Raw genomic sequence first — 24305 nt, forward strand, 5'->3', positions numbered from 1 at the left:
TGTGATATATCCCACTGTAATTTAGATAATAGAACTGTGTATGATATATCCCAGTGTAATTTAGATAATAGAACGGTGTGTGATATATCCCAATGTGTGATATATCCCACTGTAATTTAGATAATAGAACTGTGTGTGATATATCCCAGTGTAATTTAGATGACAGAAAATCTTTGCTATATCTCGCTGCTATCTATATAAGTTAATTGTGTGTACTATATCCCAGTGTAATCTATATAACAGAACTAGGTATGATGTATCCCAGTGTAATATGCATAACAGAACTCTGCGTGATATATCCCATTTTAATCTATGTAAGAGAATTGTATGTGACGTATCCCAGTGCAATCTATATAACAGAACTGTGAGTGATATATCCCGTAACTTCTCTGCTTTCAGAGCCTTCAACCTTTTAAGTACCTTCCACAAGAAGATCTCCTTTTTGGTCTGCAATCTGCTCCACCCTTTCTTTGACTATCCTTGTACTGTTTATGCTAACCGCTAATCTATTCTCATATAATATATATGAGAAAATCTGTTTCTCTCGCCACAGATGCTGCCTGACCTGCTGAGTATTTCCAGCACTTTCTGTTTTTATTTCATATTTCCAGCATCCATAGTATTTTGCTTTTGAATCTATTCTCATATATTCTCTTTCCCCCTCTTATTTCCTTTTTTAGTTCTCTTCTGTACTTTTTGTATTCAGCTTGGTTCTCCACTGAACCTAACATTTATCAAAAGCCTCCTTCTCCTGTTTCCTTTTTTCCCTGCTGGGAATGTGTCAAGTCTGTACCCGAACTATCTCCTCCTAGACTCCTCCTCTCTTACTACTTTACTTACTAATCCTTGATTCCAATCCACCCAGGTCAGATCCCCTTTCGCCCTTCTCCAGTTGAGTATTTTCACGGTTGATTTTCCCTTGTCCTTTTCCATAACTACTCTAAACCTAATGATATTGTGATCACTGTTTTCCAAATATATGATATTTTTTATATGTGTATGATATATCCCACTGTAATCTAAATCATCATAGGCAGTCCCTTGGAATCGAGGAAGACTTGCTTCCACTCTTAACATGAGTCCTTAGGTGGCTGAACAGTCCAATATGAGAACCACAGTCTCTGTCACAGGTGGGACAGATAGTCGTTGAGGGAAGGGGAGGGTGGGACAGGTTTGCCGCACGCTCCTTCCGCTGTCTGTGCTTGATTTCTGCATGCTCTCGGCGACGAGACTCGAGGTGCTCAGCACCCTCCCGGATGCGCTTCCTCCACTTAGGGAGGCCTTTGGCCAGGGACTCCCAGGTGTCAGTGGGGATGTTGCGATTTATCAGGGAGGCTTTGAGGGTGTCTTCGTAACATTTCCCCTGCCCACCTTTGGCTCGTTTGCCGTGAAGGAGTTCCAAGTAGAGCGCTTGTTTTCAGAGTCTCATGTCTTGCATGCGAACTATGTGGCTTGCCCACCGGAGCTGATCAAGTGTGGTCAGTGCTTCAATGCTGGGGATGTTGGCCTGGTCGAGGACGCTAACGTTGGTGTGTCTGTCCTCCCACGGGATTTAATCTAAATAACAGAAGATTGAGTGATATATCCCAGTGTAATCTATATACCAGTGAATGATATATCCCAGCATCCTGCCAATATTACAATTGTGTATGATAAATTCTATGGTAATCCATGTAACAGTATTGAGTAGTGTTTGGGAATATGCCTTCATATTTTTCATGTAATTGAAAGTGAACCACTGAAATTCTTTTGTGACCTCTCAACCTTTTGATAATATAATACTCCTTTAAAAGGATCTTTGAGTCCCCTAAATTCTGAAAGTTTTAGCACCAATTTATTTGCTTGTGGCTGACAATCTTCCCGCTGCTCTCCTGAGGTCATTGACTCATACTGGGTTTCAGTTCCCTGTCAACTGGCTGCATTCCAGTACCTCGCCCAGCCTATGGTGAACCACTTTAGCCACCCTGGCTGAGGTCAGAAGCGGGACCTGGGATCTTCCCATGGGCCCGCTGATGAATGAACACCTCCACAGTGTGTGCACCGAGAGCAAAGGATCATCAGAGCCGAGGGCTCTCATCAGCTCACGCCGTCATGCTGTTGAATAGAGGTTGCTTACTTCCCAACCTCCTTCCCTACCATCCACCTCTAAGTATACATCCAGCACTTCTGTGTGGATGGAAATTAACTCTTCACAATTTTAGGTGTAAATTAGGTCACACTTGTATGAACAGGCTGCGCATGCCATGGTAGAAGAACCCATGTCTCAAGTAGCGGAATACAACAACAACAGCATGCATTTATATAGTGCCTTTAACATCCCAAGGTACTTCACAGGAACATTATCAGACAAAATTTGACATAGTGCCACACAAGGAGGTATTAGGACAGGTAACTAAATGCTTGGTCAAAGAGGTAGGTTTTAATGAGCGACTTAAAGGAGAAGAGAGTGGCGGAGAGGTTTAGGGAGGGAATTCCAGAACTTAGGACCCAGGCAGCTGAAGGCATGGCTACCAATGATGGAGTGATTAAAATCAGAGATGCACAAGAGGCCAAAATTGGAGGAGGGCAGAGATCTCGGAGGGTGGCAGAGATAGGGAGTGGAGGCCATGGAGGGATCTGAAAACAAGAACAGCAATTTTAAATTTGAGGTATTGCTGGACTTGGAGCCAATGTAGGCCAGCGAGAACATTACAGTTTAAATATTAAGCCAGAGAATGTGAACTCAAATCCCACTCTGGCAGTGTGAACATTTGAATTCAGTTTTAAAAACCTGGAAATAAAACGTTGGTATCAGTAAAAAGTGACCATGAAGCTGTTGAGGTGGATATTTTATGGACCTTTTATGTAGTGACAGTCCACAAATTACCATATTTATTCAATTAAATTTCATAATTTGCCATGGTGGGATTTGAACTCATGGCCTCTGGGTCATTTATCCAGTACTATTGGCTAGCAAACTCATCAAATTATGCAAGCACGACAGCTTTGAATTAAATGTCAAAGAGCAGAGAAGAGGAATGCATATAGAGGACCAGAGAGAGAGTGAGACTGATCAAGGGAGTCTCGGTGGAGGAGACCAAAGGTGAAAGTCCCAATTTTTTTTAATATTCAGTTGCACTTTATTAAATGAATTGCAATTTTCTGGCCTGTTGTTTCCTCAAAGCCCAATTTCATTTAATTAATTGATTTGCAGATCAGATTTTATTTGACCTATTTATTTAGGAGCTGTGCATTGATTTAAATTGAAGGCTATTTAAACATTTCACAGTTGCCCACAAAGAAGGATTTAATGAAATGATTTTGTTATTTGGGGTGAGGCCAAATTTTAGATTAATTAAAAACAATCAAAATTAATAGCTTGATTAACTTTTTGGAATATTGTAAATATTGGAACAAACCTTTGAGTTAGTGGCAGGAGGACTCGCTGTAGCCGGAGCTGGGAACGCGGAATGTAGTGGTTCCACTGCTCCACCTACTGTTGGAAAACTTGCAAAAAGAATGAAAGAAAGACTTACATTGATACAAGGTAAAATAATGGTATAACTATTCTCAATTTAACAGCTTAAAAGCACAACCATGCATTGCACCCAATTTAGTGTCAGCTCCCAGGCAGCAGTACATTATAACACAGGACGTGATGCGTAATCAACAGGAATTGTACATTAGATGCAAGGCTTAAATAAATATCCACGTTTCAGAGCATTCCCTCACATTGGAAACATCATACTTCAAAAGCATAAACATTTTTTTTAAGAGATAGAAAGTCAGTTATTTCATATTGGTTGATCTTGACCTGGAGCTAGAAGTTCACAAGTGGCAACCAATCTTCAAACCTCCTTCACCAGCAATTCAACTCTGGTTTACCAAAGGATTTACAGCAATTAGCCTCTGGATGACCTCAGGATCCACATATTTGCTTTAAATCCTTAAAGAGAAAGATAAGTGGTACACCCTCCGATCATTTTAAAACAATGTATTCTCCACTACCTAACCCGAATTACCATTTTGCATGAGATTGGGGCATCACAGCTAAGCCCAACACTGTCAGCACATGACACCTGCACAGGCACCTATGAATTTTAATCAAGAGCAGGAATCTTAGTTAATTTTTTTTGCCCTCTCCTGCGCACTGGTGATCTGAAGCCAATTATAGGGCTCCAATTGCGACTTTACCAGAGATCTGTTAACTCAGAACAGATTACAAAGTCTGCTGGTATACATGTATGCTAATAGAGTGAGTCTGTGGGTGTAGTTGTACACTGATACAGTGAGTCTGTGGGTATACATGCACGTTGATACAGTGAGTCTGTGGATATACATGCACATTGATACAGTGAGTCTGTGGGTATAGTTGTACACTGATACAGTGAGTCTGTGGGTATAGTTGTACACTGATACAGTGAGTCTGTGGGTATAGTTGTACACTGATACAGTGAGTCTGTGGGTATAGTTGTACACTGATACAGTGAGTCTGTGGGTATAGTTGTACACTGATCCAGTGAGTCTGTGGGTATAGTTGTACACTGATACAGTGAGTCTGTGGGTATACATGCACATTGATACAGTGAGTCTGGGTATACATGTATATTGATACAGTGAGTCTGGATATACATGTATATTGATACAGTGAGTCTGTGGGTATATTTGTGCACTGATACAGTGAGTCTGTGGGTATAGTTGTACACTGATACAGTGAGTCTGTGGGTATAGTTGTACACTGATACAGTGAGTCTGTGGGTATAGTTGTACACTGATACAGTGAGTCTGTGGGTATACATGCACATTGATACAGTGAGTCCGTGGGTATAGTTGTACACTGATACAGTGAGTCTGGGTATACTTGCATATTGATACAGTGAGTGTGGGTATATTTGTGCACTGATACAGTGAGTCTGTGGGTATAGTTGGACACTGATACAGTGAGTCTGGGTATACATGTACATTGATATAGTGAGTCTGGGTATACATGTACACTGATACAATGAGTCTGGGTATACTTGTACACTGATACAGTGAGTCTGTGGGTATAGTTGTACACTGATACAGTGAGTCTGTGGGTATAGTTATACACTGTTACAGTGAGTCTGTGGGTATAGTTATACACTGTTACAGTGGCCTTGATATTTACGGGGAAGCTGCAGAGGCCAAAAGTGGACGAAGAACTCTGCAAGCCAGCGACACAGAGGTCTTGCCGAACTTAATGGCAGGACCACGTTAAAATTTTTTAGTTACAGTTCCCACGTGGCAGAAGGCCAAATGGACAGCCTGGTCGGTGGCCGGAAGCAAACACCAGTGGCAGGAGGCCGCAGCCAGGGATCTTTGGGAACAATCCCAAGAGATGTGACGAGGTGCTACATAAAATAATTTCAGTAAATGTGGTCCATATATCACATATGACCTATTGTCCTAAATTCAGCAGGAGGGTCCCATGGGGAGGGTGATGATCTACCGCAGGTGTGGCCTGGTGCTATCTCGCCAGACTTACTGCGGAGTCAGGGGCTAACATGGAGACAGCATTACCAGAATGAATGCTGGGAATCCCTAGTAATATAATCACGGCAAATCCCGCACCCAGACAGCGTGTGAAGACGAAGAGAAATAGGGACAAATAGATTCAAGGCGAGAGTGTCATGTATGCAGACCATGTATTCTAACTGTATAGTCACATAAGGTGTGCCACCAGAGGGCACTGCGGTGGGAGACCTGAGGGTCACCTGCATAGGTGTGCAGGGCCCAGTATAAAAGGCTGCCCACCATGCTTGTGCCTCACTCTGGAGTTACAATAAATGGGACTAAGGGTACAACAGCTCAAGTACAGCTCAAGTAGAGTCATTTATAAGAGTATTAAAGACATAACAACTGGCGACGAGATTACGAACTTTCACGCAAAAATGACCAATGTTGGTGCATTAGAAAAGTTCTCAGAGGGTGAAGTTTGGGAAGCCTTTACGAAGTGGGTCGACCAATATTTTGTAGCAAACGACCTGGTAGGCGATGATCCGGTCACGCTGGCAGATAAACACAGAGCTATCCTGCTGACCAGTTATGGGCCCGCGGTCTACGGCCTCGTCAGGGACTTGCTTGCACCAGAGAAAACAACGACCAAGTCATACGAGGAGCTGAAAGTGCTAATTCAGGACTAACTCAAACCGAAGGAGAGCATCCTCACGGCCAGACATCGATTTTATACACACCGCCGCCCCGAGGGCCAGGAAATCGTGAAGTACACTGCCGACCTCAGGAGGCTGGCAGGACCGTGTGAGTTCAGTGCATCCCTCGCCGATGCGTTGTGGGACATCTTCTTAATTGGCATCGGTCATGAGGCCCTTCTTCACAGGCTACTGTCTGCCGAAACCACCGTCACTCTGCAGGCGGCCATCAGCATCAGCCAGGCGTTCATGACTTCAAGGTGCAACTCCAAACAGATGATGACTCACTCTCAGGACTCAAACCCGGCAAGTACTGTAAATAGAATGGCGCCTTTCACAGGCAGAACTGTTGAATGTGAATCTGCCCAGGGCAGAGCGTACATGCCCCCGAGTGCTTTAACTCAGAGTTCGCCGAGGGGTGCAAATATAAGTCGAGTAGCACTATGCTGGTGTTGTGGAGGTAATCACAGGGCTCATCAGTATCGGTTCAGAGACTATGTGTGCAAAGGCTGCAGCACAAAGGGCCACCTCCAGCGAATATGCAAAAAGGTTGTGACTCACCACGTGGAAGAGGAGTCAGCAGATGGCTGTGAATCCAGTGCGGATTACAAGGAGATGGCTAGAGAGGCAGCTCAGTTCCAGGATGAAGTGTATGCAGTATATACCTGCACCACACATTGTCCTTCAGTGATAATGGAAGTTGAGATAAATGGCGTCCCAGTCTTCATGGAAGTGGACACGGGGGCGAGTCAGTCAGTAATGAGCCAGGAAGCATTTGAGAGGCTATGGAACGATCAAGCTGAACGACCCGAGCTGGTCCTGGTTCAGGCAAAGCTGCACACCTACACCAAGGAACTGATATCAGTTGTTGGTATTATGGATCTAAATGTATCCCATAATGGCGCGATGCACAATTTACTATTGTGGATTGTTTCAGGTGATGGACCAATGCTACTTGGAAGAAGATGGATGGGGAAGATTCATTGGAACTGGAAAACTTCATCCCTCCAGTGATCGACATCCCCCGTGCTCAGAGGCAGAGCAAGCCCCCACCTTAGGTTGGACCAGGCAGCGGAGAGCAGATCTGCGCAGCCCCCGAGGCACAGACCGCTCACCACGACTGCGTGGCGCTGGTCCAACCGAGACAACCCGAACTCACCTTCCTGGTTTCAGTGACAGGACTCCTGGGGAGGAAGATTGGATCCGAGGGCGCCTTCCCAGCTTCAGTGGCAGAATCCCTGGGGAAGAAGATCTCGGCAGTCGACATCATGGACAGGGAAAAGATGGTGTCCAAACCACGAGGTGCAGCGCTAATGGAGCAATTACATGTGGTTTCACGTAAGGAAGACGATTGGGGTAAAAGTAATAAGGCCATTTTAAAGGAGGCCAGCAACCTGCCATTTTTGAATGAACTACTTGAAGTTGGTAACCAATGTAAAAGTCCAGCTGTAATGAGCAAAATGTTGTTGAGTGATGTCGGGTGCAAATTACAATCAGCCAATGTAGCGGGCAAACACCTAACGGTCGTATACAGGTCCAGCGGGCTACCCAATGCTGTAGCCTGCGTCCCTGGGACCAGAACGATGTATCATAACGTGTCCCCACAGCTGACAGAAGTAGACAAGCCACAGAGTAAACGATCCCCGGAGAGCAGAGGCATCGGTAGTGATACCCTGCCTCAGAGCGGTTTAACATTGCAGGTACCCGATGGCATGAACCGCCACAGGCCAGAAACAGTAAACTGCGCCTATGCTCACAGTCAGTTACCATCACCCACCACTCGGGTGGAAAAGGCACAGCCCACAAACCCACTCGCCACCACAGCAATGCCCAAGAGCGAAGGGTCACCCACAACGGCTCCTTCGAACGGGACCTGGACCAGCCAGGATCCCAAATAGAGAGTGCTCACAACGGTGCCCTCAAGGAAAGCGAGACATCAGTCCCCCGCGAACTGCTAGACAAGACAAGGCAGCACCACCGCCGCTTAGACGAAACGCTCACTCGCTCAGACCGCTTCCCAGGGAGCAGCAGCGACACGGTGCAAACGAAAAGGACAAGGAGGTCACAGACACATCAGCTGACTTTGGGCCTGCCCGACACTATGAGTAACAACAAGAGCCCTGAGCTCCAGCAACTCGAGCAAAATGAGCTCACCTCACCCACAGACCCACTAACATGGGGTGCTGTGCCGCCACTAGACGACCCGGATCTCATCCGGCCCTGCTGGAACTAGACTGTCCTTGTGTACCTGTACTGATATACCTGTACTGATCATGTAAATGTACCACACAAGAAGAAACGCAACTGTAATCCACCCAACAAATGTACCAAGATGTAAATATAAAACCCATGTGATAAACTTGAATGCAACTTGCATGTAACGGGCCATTAGCCTGATCTCTGTGTGGGGGGGAGAATGAATTAGTCATGGACTCACAACCAGAAACCACGGGGACTTCCACTGGCAACAAATCTCACTACCAATCCACCCAAGCTAGAAGCAACCTTCCAATGGTCAACCAGGAAGAGCAAAGCTCAGGTCACCGTCAATGTACGAGTCAATTTGCATTAAAGACTTGGGGAGAAGTGATGTCATGTATGTGGACCGTGTATACTAACTATATAGTCACATAAGGTGTGCCACCAGAGGGCACTGCGGTGGAAGACCTGAGGGTCACCTGCATAGGTGTGTAGGGCCCAGTACAAAAGGCTGCCCAGCATGCTTGTGCCTCACTCTGGAGTTACAATAAATGGGACTCAGGTCACAACAGCTCAAGGACAATACTAGACCTCGTGGAGTCATTCATAAGAGTATTAAAGACATAACAGAGGGAATGACATTTAGGCATGGAAAAGATGATCAGATGAGAGGACAAATATTTTAATGCCAATCCGATGCCCTCTGCTGGATCCTGAACAGACGCACCATGCTGCTATTAAATGGGACTCAGGTATAGGCTGCATGATGGGAAATCAGGACTGGAGATTCATTCACTGTTTGCTCTGTTCATGGTCCGAACAATAACCTCCTTAGAATGTCTCTCACGAGCTGTCAGATTAACCATTTATGAATTATATTGTTTTGACTTTTGTGATTATCAATGTGAGGATGTCTGTGCTTTAAAAGTAATTGTTCCCATTTCAAGTAGCCAGCCTGAGCTTCACATGCTCTCAGGACAATGTACAGATATCTTTATTCTGAATCTAACCCGTGCTGTACCTGCCCTGGGAGTGTTTGACGGAGCAGTGTAGAGGGTGCTTTACTCTGTATCTAACCCATGCTGTACCTATCCTGGGAGTGTTTGATGGGACAGTGTAGAGGGAGCTTTACTCTGTATCTAACCCGTGCTGTACCTGCCCTGGGAGTGTTTGACAGGGCAGTGTAGAGGGAGCTTTACTCTGTATCTAACCCGTGCTGTATCTGCCCTGGGAATGTTTGATGGGACAGTGTAGAGGGAGCTTTACTCTGTATCTAACCCGTGCTGTATCTGCCCTGGGAATGTTTGATGGGACAGTGTAGAGGGAGCTTTACTCTGCATCTAACCCGTGCTCTACCTACCCATGGAATGTATGGGATAGTGTAGAGGGAGCTTTACTCTATCTCTGATTTCAAGCGTTTGATGTTCCCACTTTGATGGTTATCTCTGACAATGGTTGAATGACTATATTAGTGGTTCAGACTGCTGTGTCTAGGGTTTCTGTACTCAGGCTCTTATAGCTGGAGGCTTGTCGACATGATGTGAACTCTCAGCCGTCCTTAATGTTTCTCTCTTCTTACTTTCCAAGCCCAGCTCTTAGTGGAAACCGACACATTTGGCAGCCAGGTCAGGATCAAGGGGAAGGAGACAGACCATTACCTCTGTATGAACAAGAAGGGAAAGCTGGTGGGCAAGGTAAGCGTGGCTTGTGTGGATAGAGCTCGCCTCCTCTCTTCGAAGTCCACCTTCTGTTGGAGTGCTGTCCGATACCATCCCATTTACAGCTGTGCCTCTGGGTTTGTGCTGAAGGACCTAGCCTCTGCAAGATGTACGTTCCCATTGGACTAAGTTCCGATCCGAACATTTAATAGACCTCTAGTGCCCATCCCTCCAGGTGCTAGTTTTAGGCTTCACACCCATCCGAGAAACTGCTCCCATGGTCTGGAGCATAGGGCAATTAATAGCATCAGACCTGAACCAAGCTGATTGGGAGTTACACGCGATTGTGCCAGTGCATCCATTTCTGAAATGGTGCTTTGCGAGAATCTGAACATAAAGCTTTTTAAAAGACTTTTCAATTTTATACAGTTGTCAGCTGAACTCGGTTGGTCGCTCTCGAGTGCAGATGGTTGTGGATAACTGGATCACGGCCCTATAACCCTGGGTCATCGCCCTCTTAGCCTGGGGTACATACTGTAACTAGATCACTGCCCTGTAACAGGGTCACTGCCCTGTAACACTCGGTCACCGCCCTGTAACTGGGTCTCCACCCTGTAACCCTGGGTCACGGCCCCGTAACACTGGGTCACCGCCCCGTAACCCTGGGTCTCCGCCCTGTAATACTGGGTCTCTGCCCTGTAACACTGGATCACCGCCCTATAAACTTGGATCACCGCCCTGTAACTCTGGGTCTCCGCCCTGCAACACTAGGTCTCCGCCCTGTAACCCTGGGTCACCGCCCTGTAACACTGGGTCACCGCCCTGTAACACTGGGTCACTGCCCTGTAACTCTGGGTCACCGCCCTGCAACACTAGGTCACCACCCTGTAACACTGGGTCACTGCCCTGTAACTCTGGGTCACCGCCCTGTAACTCTGGGTCACCGCCCTGCAACACTAGGTCACCACCCTGTAACACTGGGTCACTGCCCTGTAACTCTGGGTCACCGCCCTGTAACACTGGGTCACCGCCCTGCAACACTAGGTCTCCGCCCTGTAACACTGGGTCACCACCCTGTAACACTGGGTCACCGCCCTGCAACACTAGGTCTCCGCCCTGTAACACTGGGTCACCACCCTGTAACACTGGGTCACCGCCCTGCAACACTGGGTCTCCGCCCTGTAACACTGGGTCACCACCCTGTAACACTGGGTCACTGCCCTGTAACTCTGGGTCACCGCCCTGTAACACTGGGTCACCGCCCTGTAACTCTGCGTCTCGGCCCTGTAACCCTTGGTCTCTACCCTGTAACCCTGGGTCACCGCCCTGTAACCCTGGGTCTCTGCCCTGTAACTTGATCACGGCCCTGTAACCCTTGGTCTCTACCCTGTAACCCTGGGTCACCGCCCTGTAACCCTGGGTCTCCGCCCTGTAACTTGATCACGGCCCTGTAACCCTTGGTCTCTACCCTGTAACCCTGGGTCACGGCCCTGTAACCCTTGGTCTCCGCCCTGTAACCCTGGGTCATGGCTCTGTAACCCTGGGTCACCGCACTGTAACCCTGGATCACTGCACTGTAACCCTGGGTCACCGTCCTGTAACACTGGGTCACCGCCTTGTAACCCTGGGTCACCGGCCTGTAACCCTGGGTCACCGCCCTGTAACCCTGGGGCACACCCTGTAACTCTGGCTCTCCAACCTGTAACCGTGCGGTACACCCTGTAATCCTGGGGTACACCCTGTAACCCTGGGTCACCGCCCTGTAACCCTGGGTCACCGCCCTGTAACCGTGGGTCACCGCCCTGTAACCCTTGGTCTCTACCCTGTAACCCTGGGTCACCGCCCTGTAACCCTGGGTCACCGCCCTGTAACTCTGGGTCTCCGCCCTGTAACCCTGGGTCACGGCCCTGTAAACCTGGGTCGCCGCACTGTAACCCTGGATCACTGCACTGTAACCCTGGGTCACCGTCCTGTAACACTGGGTCACCGCCTTGTAACCCTGGGTCACCGGCCTGTAACCCTGGGTCACCGCCCTGTAACCCTGGGGCACACCCTGTAACTCTGGCTCTCCAACCTGTAACCGTGCGGTACACCCTGTAATCCTGGGGTACACCCTGTAACCCTGGGTCACCGCCCTGTAACCCTGGGTCACCGCCCTGTAACACTAGGTCTCTGCCCTGTAACCCTTGGTCACCGCCCTGTAACCCTGGGTCACCGCCCTGTAACACTAGGTCTCTGCCCTGTAACTCTGGGTCACCGCCCTGTAACCCTGGGTCACTGCCCTGTAACACTGTGTCACCGCCCTGTAACCCTGGGTCACTGCCTTGTAACACTGTGTCACCGCTCTGTAACCCTGGGTCACCGCCCTGTAACACGAGGTATCTGCCCTGTAACTCTGGGTCACCGCCCTGTAACCCTGCGTCACCGCCCTGTAACACTGGGTCACCGCCCTGTAACACTGGGTCACTGCCCTGTAACACTGGGTCACCGCCCTGTAACCCTGGGTCACTGCCCTGTAACCCTGGGTCTCCGCTCTGTAACCCTGGGTCACCGCCCTGTAACTCTGGGTCTCCGCCCTGTAACCCTGGGTCTCCGCCCTGTAAGCCTGTGTCACCGCCCTGTAACCCTGGGTCACTGCCCTGTAACTGGGTCACTGCCCTGTAACCCTGGGTCACCGCCCTGTAACTCTGGGTCTCCGCCCTGTAACCCTCGGTCTCTACCCTGTAACTCTGGATCACCGGCTTGTAACTCTGGGTCACTGCCCTATAACTCTGGGTCTCCGCCCTGTAACCTTGGGTCACTGCCCTATAACTCTGGGTCTCCGCCTTGTAACCCTGGGTCACCGCCCTGTAACCCTGGGTCTCCGCCCTGTAACCCTGGGTCTCCGCCCTGTAAGCCTGGGTCACCGCCCTGTAACCCTGGGTCTCCGCCCTGTAACCCTGGGTCTCCGCCCTGTAAGCCTGGGTCACCGCCCTGTAACCCTGGGTCACCGCCCTGTAACTGGGTCACTGCCCTGTAACCCTTGGTCTCTACCCTGTAACCCTGGGTCACCGCCCTGTAACCCTTGGTCTCTACCCTGTAACCCTGCGTCACCGCCCTGTAACTCTGCGTCTCCGCCCTGTAACTCTGGGTCTCCGCCCTGTAACCCTCGGTCTCTACCCTGTAACCCTGGATCACCGGCTTGTAACTCTGGGTCTTCACCTAGTAACTCTGGGTCTCCGCCCTGTAACTCTGGGTCTCCACCCTGTAACTCTGGGTTTCCGCCCTGTAACCCTGGGTCACCGCCCTATAATCCTGGGTCACCGCCCTGTAACACTGGGTCACCGCCCTGTAACCCTGGGTTACCGCCCTGTAACTCTGGGTCACCGCCCTGTAACCCTGGGGCACACCCTGTAACTCTGGCTCTCCAACCTGTAACCGTGCGGTACACCCTGTAATCCTTGGGTACACCCTGTAAGCCTGGGTCACCGCCCTGTAACCCTGGGTCTCCGCCCTGTAACCCTGGGTCTCCGCCCTGTAAGCCTGTGTCACCGCCCTGTAACCCTGGGTCACTGCCCTGTAACTGGGTCACTGCCCTGTAACCCTGGGTCACCGCCCTGTAACTCTGGGTCTCCGCCCTGTAACCCTCGGTCTCTACCCTGTAACCCTGGATCACCGGCTTGTAACTCTGGGTCACTGCCCTATAACTCTGGGTCTCCGCCCTGTAACCTTGGGTCACTGCCCTATAACTCTGGGTCTCCGCCTTGTAACCCTGGGTCACCGCCCTGTAACCCTGGGTCTCCGCCCTGTAACCCTGGGTCTCCGCCCTGTAAGCCTGGGTCACCGCCCTGTAACCCTGGGTCTCCGCCCTGTAACCCTGGGTCTCCGCCCTGTAAGCCTGGGTCACCGCCCTGTAACCCTGGGTCACCGCCCTGTAACTGGGTCACTGCCCTGTAACCCTTGGTCTCTACCCTGTAACCCTGGGTCACCGCCCTGTAACCCTTGGTCTCTACCCTGTAACCCTGCGTCACCGCCCTGTAACTCTGCGTCTCCGCCCTGTAACTCTGGGTCTCCGCCCTGTAACCCTCGGTCTCTACCCTGTAACCCTGGATCACCGGCTTGTAACTCTGGGTCTTCACCTAGTAACTCTGGGTCTCCGCCCTGTAACTCTGGGTCTCCACCCTGTAACTCTGGGTTTCCGCCCTGTAACCCTGGGTCACCGCCCTATAATCCTGGGTCACCGCCCTGTAACACTGGGTCACCGCCCTGTAACCCTGGGTTACCGCCCTGTAACTCTGGGTCTCTGCCCTGTATCCCTTGGACTCTACCCTGCAACCCTGGGTGTCCACCCTGTAACTGGATCACCGCCCTGTAACTCTGGCTCTCCGCCCTGTAACTTGATCACGGACATGTAACCCTGGGTCTCCACAATATAACCCTGGGTCACTGCCCTGTAACCCTGGGTCACCGCCCTGTAACTCTGGGTCTCCGCCCTGTAACCCTGGGTCACCGCCCTGTAACCCTGGATCACCGCCCTGAAACACTGGGTCACCGCCCTGTAACCCTGGGGCACCGCCCTGTAACCCTGGATCACCGCTCTGTAACCCTGGGGCACACCCTGTAATCCTGGGGTACACCCTGTAACTCTGTGTCTCCGCCCTGTAACTCTGGCTCTCCAACCTGTAACCCTGCGGTACACCCTGTAATCCTGGGGTACACCCTGTAACCCTGGGTCACCGCCCTGTAATCCTGGGTCACCGCCCTGAAACACTAGGTCTCTGCCCTGTAACCCTTGGTCACCGCCCTGTAACCCTGGGTCAACGCCCTGTAACCCTGGGTCACCGCCCTGTAACACTCGGTCTCTGCCCTGTAACCCTGGGTCACCGCCCTGTAACCCTGGGTCACCGCCCAGTAACTCTGGGTCTCCGCCCTGTAAACCTGGGTCACTGCCTTGTAACACTGTGTCACCGCCCTGTAACCCTGGGTCACTGCCCTGTAACACTGTGTCACCGCCCTGTAACCCTGGGTCACCGCCCTGTAACACTAGGTCTCTGCCCTGTAAATCTGGGTCACCGCCCTGCAACCCTGCGTCACCGCCCTGTAACACTGGGTCACCGCCCTGTAACCCTGGGTCACTGCCCTATAACTCTGGGTCTCCGCACTGTAACCCTGGGTCACCGCCCTGTAACTCTGGGCCTCCGCCCTGTAACCCTGGCTCTCCGCCCTGTAACTCTGGGTCTCCGCCCTGTAACCCTGGCTCTCCGCCCTGTAACCCTGGGGTACACCCTGTAACCTGGGGTACACCCTGTAACTCTGGGTTTCTGCCGTGTAACTCTGGGGTACACCCTGTAACTCTGGGTCTCCGCCCTGTAACTCTGGCTCTCCGCCCTGTAACACTGCGGTACACCCTGTAACCCTGGGGTACACCCTGTAACTCTGGGTCTCCGCCCTGTAACTCTGGGTCTCCGCCCTGTAACACCCAGTGACTAAAGTAAATGTTGGTCCTTTAGAAGATGAGAAGGGGGATTTAATTATGGGAAATGTGGAAATGGCTGAGACCTTAAACAATTATTTTGCTTCGGTCTTCACAGTGGAAGACACAAAAACCATGCCAAAAATTGCTGGTCACGGGAATGTGGGAAGGGAGGACCTTGAGACAATCACTATCACTAGGGAGGTTAGTGCTGGATAGGCTAATGGGACTCAAGGTAGACAAGTCCCCTGGTCCTGATGAAATGCATCCCAGGGAATTAAAAGAGATGGCAGAAGTTATAGCAGATGCATTGGTTATAATCTACCAAAATTCTCTGGACTCTGGGGAGGGATCAGTGGATTGGAAAGCAGCTAATGTAACGCCTTTGTTTAAAAAAGGGGGCAGACAAAAGGCAGGTAACTATAGGCCGGTTAGTTTAACATCTGTAGTGGGGAAAATGCTTGAAGCTATCATTAAGGAAGAAATAGCGGGACATCTAGATAGGAATAGTGCAATCAAGCAGACGCAACATGGATTCATGAAGGGGAAATCATGTTTAACTAATTTACTGGAATTCTTTGAAGATATAACGAGTATGGTGGATAGAGGTGTACCGATGGATGTGGTGGGTATTTAGATTTCCAAAAGGCATTTGATAAGGTGCCACACAAAAGGTTACTGCAGAAGATAAAGGTACGCGGAGTCAGCGGAAATGTATTAGCATGGATAGAGAATTGGCTGGCTAACAGCAAGCAGAGAGTTGGGATAAACGGGTCCTTTTCAGGTTGGAAATCGGTGGTTAGTGGTGTGCCACAGGGATCGGTGCTGGGGCCACAACTATTTACAATATACATAGATGACCTGGAAGAGGGGACAGAGTGTAGTGTAACAAAATTTGCAGATGGCACAAAGATTAGTGGGAAAGCAGGTTGTGCAGAGGACACAGAGAGGCTGCAAAGAGATTTAGATAGGTTAAGCGAATGGGCTAAGGTTTGGCAGATGGAATACAATGTCGGAAAATGTGAGGTCATCCACCTTTGAAAAAAAAACGGTAAAAGGGAATATTATTTGAATGGGAAGAAATTACAAAATGCGGCAGTGCAGAGGGACCTGGGGGTCCTTGTGCATGAATCCCAAAAGGTTAGTTTGCAGGTACAGCAGGTAATCAAGAAGGCAAATGGAATGTTGGCCTTCATTGCGAGAGGGATGGAGTACAAAAGCAGGGAGGTCCTGCTGCAACTGTACAGGGTATTTGTGAGGTCGCACCTGCATGCAGTTTTGGTCACCTTACTTAAGGAAGGATATACTAGCCTTGGAGGGGGTACAGAGACGATTCACTAGGCTGATTCCGGAGATGAGGGGGTTACCTTATGATGATAAATTGAGTAGACTGGGTCTTTACTCGTTGGAGTTCAGAAGGATGAGGGGTGATCTAATAGAAACATTTAAAATAATGAAAGGGATAGACAAGATAGAGGCAGAGAGGTTGTTTCCACTAGTCGGGGATACTAGAACTAGGGGGCATAGCCTCAAAATACGGGGGAGCCAATTGAAAACCGAGTTGAGAAGGAATTTCTTCTCTCAGAGGGTTGTGAATCTGTGGAATTCTCTGCCCAAGGAAGCAGTTGAGGCTAGCTCATTGAATGTATTCAAATCACAGATCGATAAATTTTTAACCAATAAGGGCGGGTAAGTGGATTTGAGTCCACAGCCAGATCAGCCATGATCTTTTTGAATGGCGGAGCAGGCTCGAGGGGCTAGATGGCCTACTCCTGTTCCTAATTCTTATGTTCTTATGTTCTAACACTGGGTCACCGCCCTGTAACTCTGGGTCTCCGCCCTGTAACACTGGGTCACCGCCCTGTAACTCTGGGTCACCGCCCTGTAACACTGGGTCACCGCCCTGTAACACTGGGTCACCGCCCTGTAACTCTGAGTCACCGCCCTGTAACACTGGGTCACCGCCCTGTAACTCTGGGTCTCCGCCCTGTAACACTGAGTCACTGCCCTGCAACTGGGTCACCGCCCTGCAACCTTCGGTCTCCGCCCTGTAACCCTCGGTCTCGACCCTGTAACCCTGGGTCACCGCCCTGTAACTCTGGGTCCCCCGCCCTGTAACTCTGGGTCCCCGCCCTGTAACCCTGGGTCTCCGCCCTATAATCCTGGGTCTCCGCCCTATAATCCTGGATCACCGCCCTGTAACCCTGGGTCACCGCCCTGTAACCCTCGGTCTCGACCCTGTAACCCTGGGTCACCGCCCTGTAACTCTGGGTCCCCGCCCTGTAACTCTGGGTCCCCGCCCTGTAACCCTGGGTCTCCGCCCTATAATCCTGGGTCTCCGCCCTATAATCCTGGATCACCGCCCTGTAACCCTGGGTCACCACCCTGTAACCCTGGGTCACCGCCTTGTAACCTTGGGTCACCACCCTGTAACCCTGGGTCTCCACCCTGTAACCCTGGGTCACCGCCCTGTAACCCTGGGTCACCGCCCTATAATCCTGTGTCACCACCCTGTAACACTAGGTCTCTGCCCTGTAACCCTGGGTCACCGCCCTGTAACCCTGGGTAACCGCCCTGTAACACTGGGTCACCGCCCTATAACACTGGGTCACCGCCCTGTAACCCTGGCATACACCCTGTAACTCTGGGTCTCTGCCCTGTAACTCTGGCTCTCCAACCTGTAACCCTTCGGTACATCCTGTAACCCTGGGGTACACCCTATAACCCTGGCTCTCCGCCCTATAACCCTGGGTCTCCACCCTGTAACCCTGGCTCTCCGCCGTGTAACCCTGGGGTACACCCTGTAACCCTGGAGTCCACCCTGTAACTCTGGGGTACACCCTGTAACTCTGGCTCTCCATCCCAGAATCCTAGATCTCCATTCTGAACCACTGGATCTCCACCATGTAATTGGAGTTACATATTGGTCAGATTGAGCAAGGACGGCAGGTTTCCTTCCCTAAAGGATCTTAGTGAACCAGTTGAGTGTTAACGACAATCTGACAGCTACATGGTCACTTTTACTGATACTGGCTGTTTAGTATAAGATTTGTTAAATTGAAGTCAAGTTCTGAAACTGCCTTGCTGGGATTTTAACACATTCTCTGGATTAATAGTCCAGGCCCCTGGAGTACCAGCCAAGTAGTATATCCAGCACATTACCGTCAACAGGGTTATATTGGGTAAGAGTATCAAGGCATATGGAACTAAGGCGTGTAACTGAAGTTGCGATGCAGATCAACCATGATCCAACTGAATGGCGGAACAAGGTCAAGGAGCGAAATGGCTGTCTCATGCCAAGCAATGCTTTTTTTTTAATAAGTAAAATGTCTTGCCCAGGTGAGCAGTGATAAGAGATCTGGGGGCCAAAATTCAGCAGTGCACGAAAGCTGGCACACCTGTGATTTTTTTCTGTACTTAACGCACGGATCCTTGATATGGTAGGAAGAGCCATTTTCAGTACTTTGAAATTTTTTCAGAGTCCCAGAGAAAATGTCATAATGGGGGCGGGCCATAGACTTAAAGCCAGGCTGAGGGGCTGAATATGGGTCGGACCGGGACTCTGCCGCTGTCAATCAACGTGGTGATGTCACAGCGCGTGTGCGTCACTACACTCTCTCCCCTCCATTAAAGGGCCGAGATTCAGCCATTTTTATAACTTTGGCCACTGGGCCACCAGAGAGGGTTTTGGTCGGGCCAGTGGACTGGCACCCAAGAGGGGTGTCAGGCTGCCCATTGGCGGCCCGGCCGAACCCAGGGGCACTGTCTTGCTGGCCGATCGGGAAGTCGGCCGGTAAAGAAAGTTAGGTCGGTAAAGAAAGTGCTTCCCCACCCTGTCTCTGCATGATGACCTCCGACAGATCCACAGAGTGGAAGTTCACCGTGTAGCAGGGTATTGGGGGCGGGTGCGATAGAGGGGTGAAACTGTCCCTGTTACAGAAAAATAACCACTGACATCTTCCTTTTGTTTTTCCATTCCATGCAGCTCATTGGCAGAAGCAAGGAATGCGTCTTCATAGAGATAGTCCTGGAAAACAACTACACTGCCCTGATGTCCACGAAATATGCCGGCTGGTACGTAGGGTTCACCAAGAAGGGGAGACCAAGGAAAGGACCCAAAACCCAACAAAATCAACAGGAGGTGCATTTCATGAAAAGATACCCGAAGATCCAGGGAGAGACCCAGACCCCATTTAAATTCACCACAGTTAATAAGAGAACGAAACGAATACGGGCTTCCAATGCCAGTTAGAGCACCTTACAGACCCTGAATTGTCCCAGAGCATTATTTTTGCATCATTATTGTTAATAAAAAAAAACAAAAGGAAGATCTATTTTTGTATATTGTATGGCAGGTTGTGAGGGGAGGAGAGTTGTACGTATTTGTTCCAACCCTTTCAATGTAAACAGCCTGTCTTATTTAAAGGGAAGCTGTCGATTTGTACATGTGATTGGAACAGACAAAAACCAGAGGGAAACAAAAAATGTATAATTAGTGGAACTGCCAGCCCCTCTTTACAGATCGGCATTTTTCTGAAGGGAAAAGGAAAATGTAGAGAACGATGATGGATATACACATCTGACGTGTGGAGCTGTCAAGTTGCCTTTTGGTCTCCTGAAGTAAGAAATACAATGAATGGAAACTGTTCTTGGATCTCAAAGTGCTTCTCAAGGCAACCAAACGATTATTTTTTACAAAGTGTGACTGTACCTGGTCCTCTGTCCTGGACAGTGCTACAGTATGCTGCTACACATCAAAGAGAAACGTTCTTGTTTAGTTAAAGCTATGTAATGAGCAACTATTTATTTCATCTCTGTGTATAATACAGGTCCCTTGAAGCAAGCTATACTGCCTCAGTGATTAAATGCGAGAACATATTTAAAACATTGTTTTGAGTCGTGCAAATGTTTTGTTTTTTTATCTTGAGGTGACCCCCGATGGGTGATGGGGCTCAGAGTTGTCACTCGGGATCTCAGTAAACAGTGGGCTGGTGATATTTGGGCTGTTGCTGTTTTCGAGAACTCCCTGGTGTCCAGGCCATCAATCCCTCAACCAACATCAATTAAACAGTCTATCTGGTCATTTGCCTCATAGCAGTGTGTGGGATCTTGCTGTGTTCTCATTGCCTGCTGTGTTTTCCTAAATTACAACCATGGCTATCACTCAGGAGCGCTGCATTGACCCTGAAATGCTTTAGGTTGTGAACGACTCTGTACAAAGGCCTCTGCCTTTCTTCGCCTTTAGACTTGACGTCGTTGGTCAGATTAGGAACTGATCACGGCAGGGCTTGAACCTTCCTCTGCCCCTGCTTCATGGTACTGAGAGTCAAGGGGGAAAGTACAGGGCTTCAAAATGTCTCTTTAATGTTCTCTCCTCTCCTGAAAATGTTGACCCAGCATAGACAGCCTTTTGGGGGAGAGAGTTCCAGAGTTCTAATACTCTTAATATGAAAAACTCTTTCCAGTTTTTATTCCTAAATGACTTTCCTCTAATTTTAAGATTCTGAGCATTTCGTGCTGTATAATACCAAAGTGAAGAACAAGTGGTTTCAGGTTTATAATTGAATTTTGACAGCAATGGGATCTGTCTAAAGAAAGAAAGATTTGCATTTCGATACCACCTTTCATGATCTCGGGCTGTCCCAATGAAGCACTTTCGAAGTGCAGTTACTGTTGTAATATAGGAAATGCAGCAGCTGATTTGTGCACCGCAAGTTCCCATAAGCAGCAATGTGATAATGTGATGTTGGTTGAGGGATACATATTGGCCAAGACACCAGGGAGAACTCCCCTGCATTTCTTCGAAATAGTGCATGGGTTCTTTTCAATCCCCCTTAAAGCGCAGACAGGTCCTCGGTTTAATGTCGCATCTGAAAGGCGGCACCTCCGACAGTGCAGCACTCCTTCGCTACTGCACTGAATTGTCAGCTTAGATTAAGTGCTCAAGTCTCTGGCGTGGGACTTGAACCCATAACCTTCTGACTCAGAGAAGTCTCAGGCAATTAGTTAAGTGTATCGTACCAGAAATATACTCACACATTAATGGGCAAAGGAAAACACGATAAAGGAGTTCAAGTTATACTTTCTGGAATGGGGAATGTCATCAAGTTAAAACTATATTACTTAACTTAAGTCATAAAACTAGGACCAGAAGTTTAAAGATTGTATAATGAAGAATACGCATAAGTCAAAGAGTGAGAAGATCTTGTGATAAACCAGGAAGCAGGGCCATTGACAAGATAGACAGATTGATTGGCACCCCATCCACCACCTTAAACATTCACTCCCTCCATCACTGGCGCACCGTGGCTACAGTGTGTACCATCGACAGGATGCATTGCAAAAAATCGGCAAGGCTTCTTTGGCAACACCTCCCAAACCCATGAACACTCCCAACTAAAAGGACAAGGGCAGCAGGCACATGGGAACATCATTACCTGCAAGTTCCCCTCCAAGTTACACACCATCCTGACTTGGAAATGTATTGCTGTTCCTTCATCGTCTCTGGATTAAAATCCTGGAACTCCCTCCCTAACAGCACTTTGGGAGTACCTTCACCACACGGACTGCAGCGGTTCAAGAAGGCGGCTCACCACCACCTTCTCGAGGGCAATTAGGAATGGGCAATAAATGCTGGCCTTGCTAGCGATGTCCACATTCCAAGAATGAATTTTTAAAATGCACTGGAACATTTTAAATACAGTTAGTTGCTGAGATGGGGAGCAGAGGAGCGGCAAAGGGTCTTGTGTCACAGGGATCAGTGCTGGGACCACAACTGTTTACAATATACATAGATGACCTAGAAGAGTGGACAGAGTGTAGTGCAACAAAATTTTCAGATGACACTAAGATTAGTGGGAAAGCGGGTTGTGTAGAGGACACAGAGAGGCTGCAAGGAGATTTGGATAGGTTAAGCGAATGGGCTAAGGTTTGGCAGATGGAATACAATGTCGGAAAGTGTGAGGTCATCCACCTTGGGGAAAAAAAACAGTAAAAGGGAATATTATTTGAATGGGGAGAAATTACAACATGCTGTGGTGCAGAGGGACCTGGGGGTCCTTGTGCATGAATCCCAAAAGGTTAGTTTGCAGGTGCAACAGGTAATCAGGAAGGGGAATGGAATGTTGGCCTTCATTGCGAGAGGGATGGAGTACAAAAGCAGGGAGGTGTTGCTGCAACTGTGTAAGGTATTGGTAAGGCCGCACTTGGAGTACTGCGTGCAGTTTTGGTCACCTTACTCAAGGAAGGATATACTAGCTTTGGAAGGGGTACAGAGACGATTCACTAGGCTGATTCCGGAAATGAGGGGGTTACCTTATGATGATAGATTGAGTAGATTGGGTCTTTACTCCTTGGAGTTCAGAAGGATGAGGGGTGATCTTATAGAAACATTTAAAATCATGAAAGGGATAGACAAGATAGAGGCAGAGAAGTTGTTTCCACTGGTCGGGGAGACTAGAACTAGGGGGCACAGCCTCACAATACGGAGGAGCCAATTTAAAACCGAGTTGAGAAAGAATTTCTTCTCCCAGAGGGTTGTGAATCTGTGGAATTCACTGCCCAAGGAAGCAGTTGAGGCTAGCTCATTGAATGTATTCAAGTCAAAGATAGATAGATTTTTAACCAATAAGGGAATTAAGGGTTATGGGGAGAGGGCGGGTAAGTGGAGCTGAGTCCACGACCAGATCAGCCATGATCTTATTGAATGGCGGAGCAGGCTCGAGGGGCTAGATGGCCTACTCCTGTTCCTAATTCTTATGTTCTTATGTTCTTATGTCAATCAGCTGAATTGTCTTTTCTCATTATTGACCTTTCTGAGATTTTTTAATGCGTGTATATATTAATTTCAGAGTCAGTGTTCCCCTTGCATATTTTGACCCAAAGGGATCAAAGTCTAAGTCTTAGAGTTTCTGACAATCCCGAGAGTTGAATCAACCACAGAGTCCTGAAGTTTGGTTTAGAATCAGGCTCCTGAGAATTGCCTTAATAAGTTTAGTGGTTAATCACACTGCCTGGAGCGGGTACTGACAATTGCCCACGCAGGTTCAAACCCTGCTCTGTGATTTCAGCTTGACGAACTACAATCGGTCCCTGTGTTCCAGGGAACAGGAAGTAAACATACTGAACAGCCCAGGAGGGAGGAATGTAGAATTTGGCCACAGACATTAATGAAATTCATTTATAAAAATAATAAAAATCACAGCACAGTAGGAGCCCATTGGGTCTGCCCCACTGCTAACTTGCTTTTCAAATGGGAGACATCTCCTCTCGCCCATTTCCTGGACTCCCCTCCCCCACCCCCCCATCATCATTTTACACGGTTCCTTTTGAATTCCATACCCAACTCCCGTTTTAAATTATGTTGAATTTCCACAAGGGTTTTCCAAATCGTCTGCCTTAACAGTTGCGGGAAGGGGCCATTTTTTTCCCGGGGTTTCTGTGGCTCTTCAGCCGAGATTGCAGCTCTCGAGCGGGAGAATCCCACTGAAACTTGGAGCCTCAATGGCCACCCATGCTGTAGCAATCCAAGCTCACCCTCGGTACGACTATTGCTCGCCTGATAATCCTCAGCCTATGCCCTCTTATTACCCACTCAGAAGCCTGTCCAAACAATCTGTCTCACTATTTAGCCTCTCAAAACTGTTCAGGAAAAGCTCTGTTAGGGAGGAACATCGGAGCAGATGAACAGGAGGGGGAAATTCAGTTCCTCGAGGCTATTCCAGCATTAGATCACAGCTGGTCTGTTGCTCAACTCCATTTACTCACCTTAGTTCCATATGCCTGATACCCTTACCCAACAATAATCTATCCAATCTGTCTTGAAAGTTTACATTGAGCCCAAGCATC

The 24305-nt window shown here is 48.9% G+C and overlaps 1 protein-coding gene across 1 annotated transcript in view; it reads left to right on the forward strand.

The window, feature by feature from the left end:
- The window catches only part of LOC139262233 (fibroblast growth factor 18-like), a 1004089-nt gene extending 984354 nt beyond the window's left edge, over window positions 1–19735 (forward strand). Inside the window, exons 4-5 of the mRNA XM_070877376.1 lie at window positions 9936–10042; window positions 19444–19735. Of these exons, the coding sequence (XP_070733477.1) occupies window positions 9936–10042; window positions 19444–19710 (374 nt within the window). The 3' untranslated portion in view covers window positions 19711–19735. The remainder of the gene's footprint in view (window positions 1–9935; window positions 10043–19443) is intronic.
- The last annotated feature ends 4570 nt before the right edge of the window (window positions 19736–24305 follow it).

Source organism: Pristiophorus japonicus, chromosome 4, assembly GCF_044704955.1.
Source record: "Pristiophorus japonicus isolate sPriJap1 chromosome 4, sPriJap1.hap1, whole genome shotgun sequence".
Classification (NCBI taxonomy): Eukaryota; Metazoa; Chordata; class Chondrichthyes; family Pristiophoridae; genus Pristiophorus; species Pristiophorus japonicus.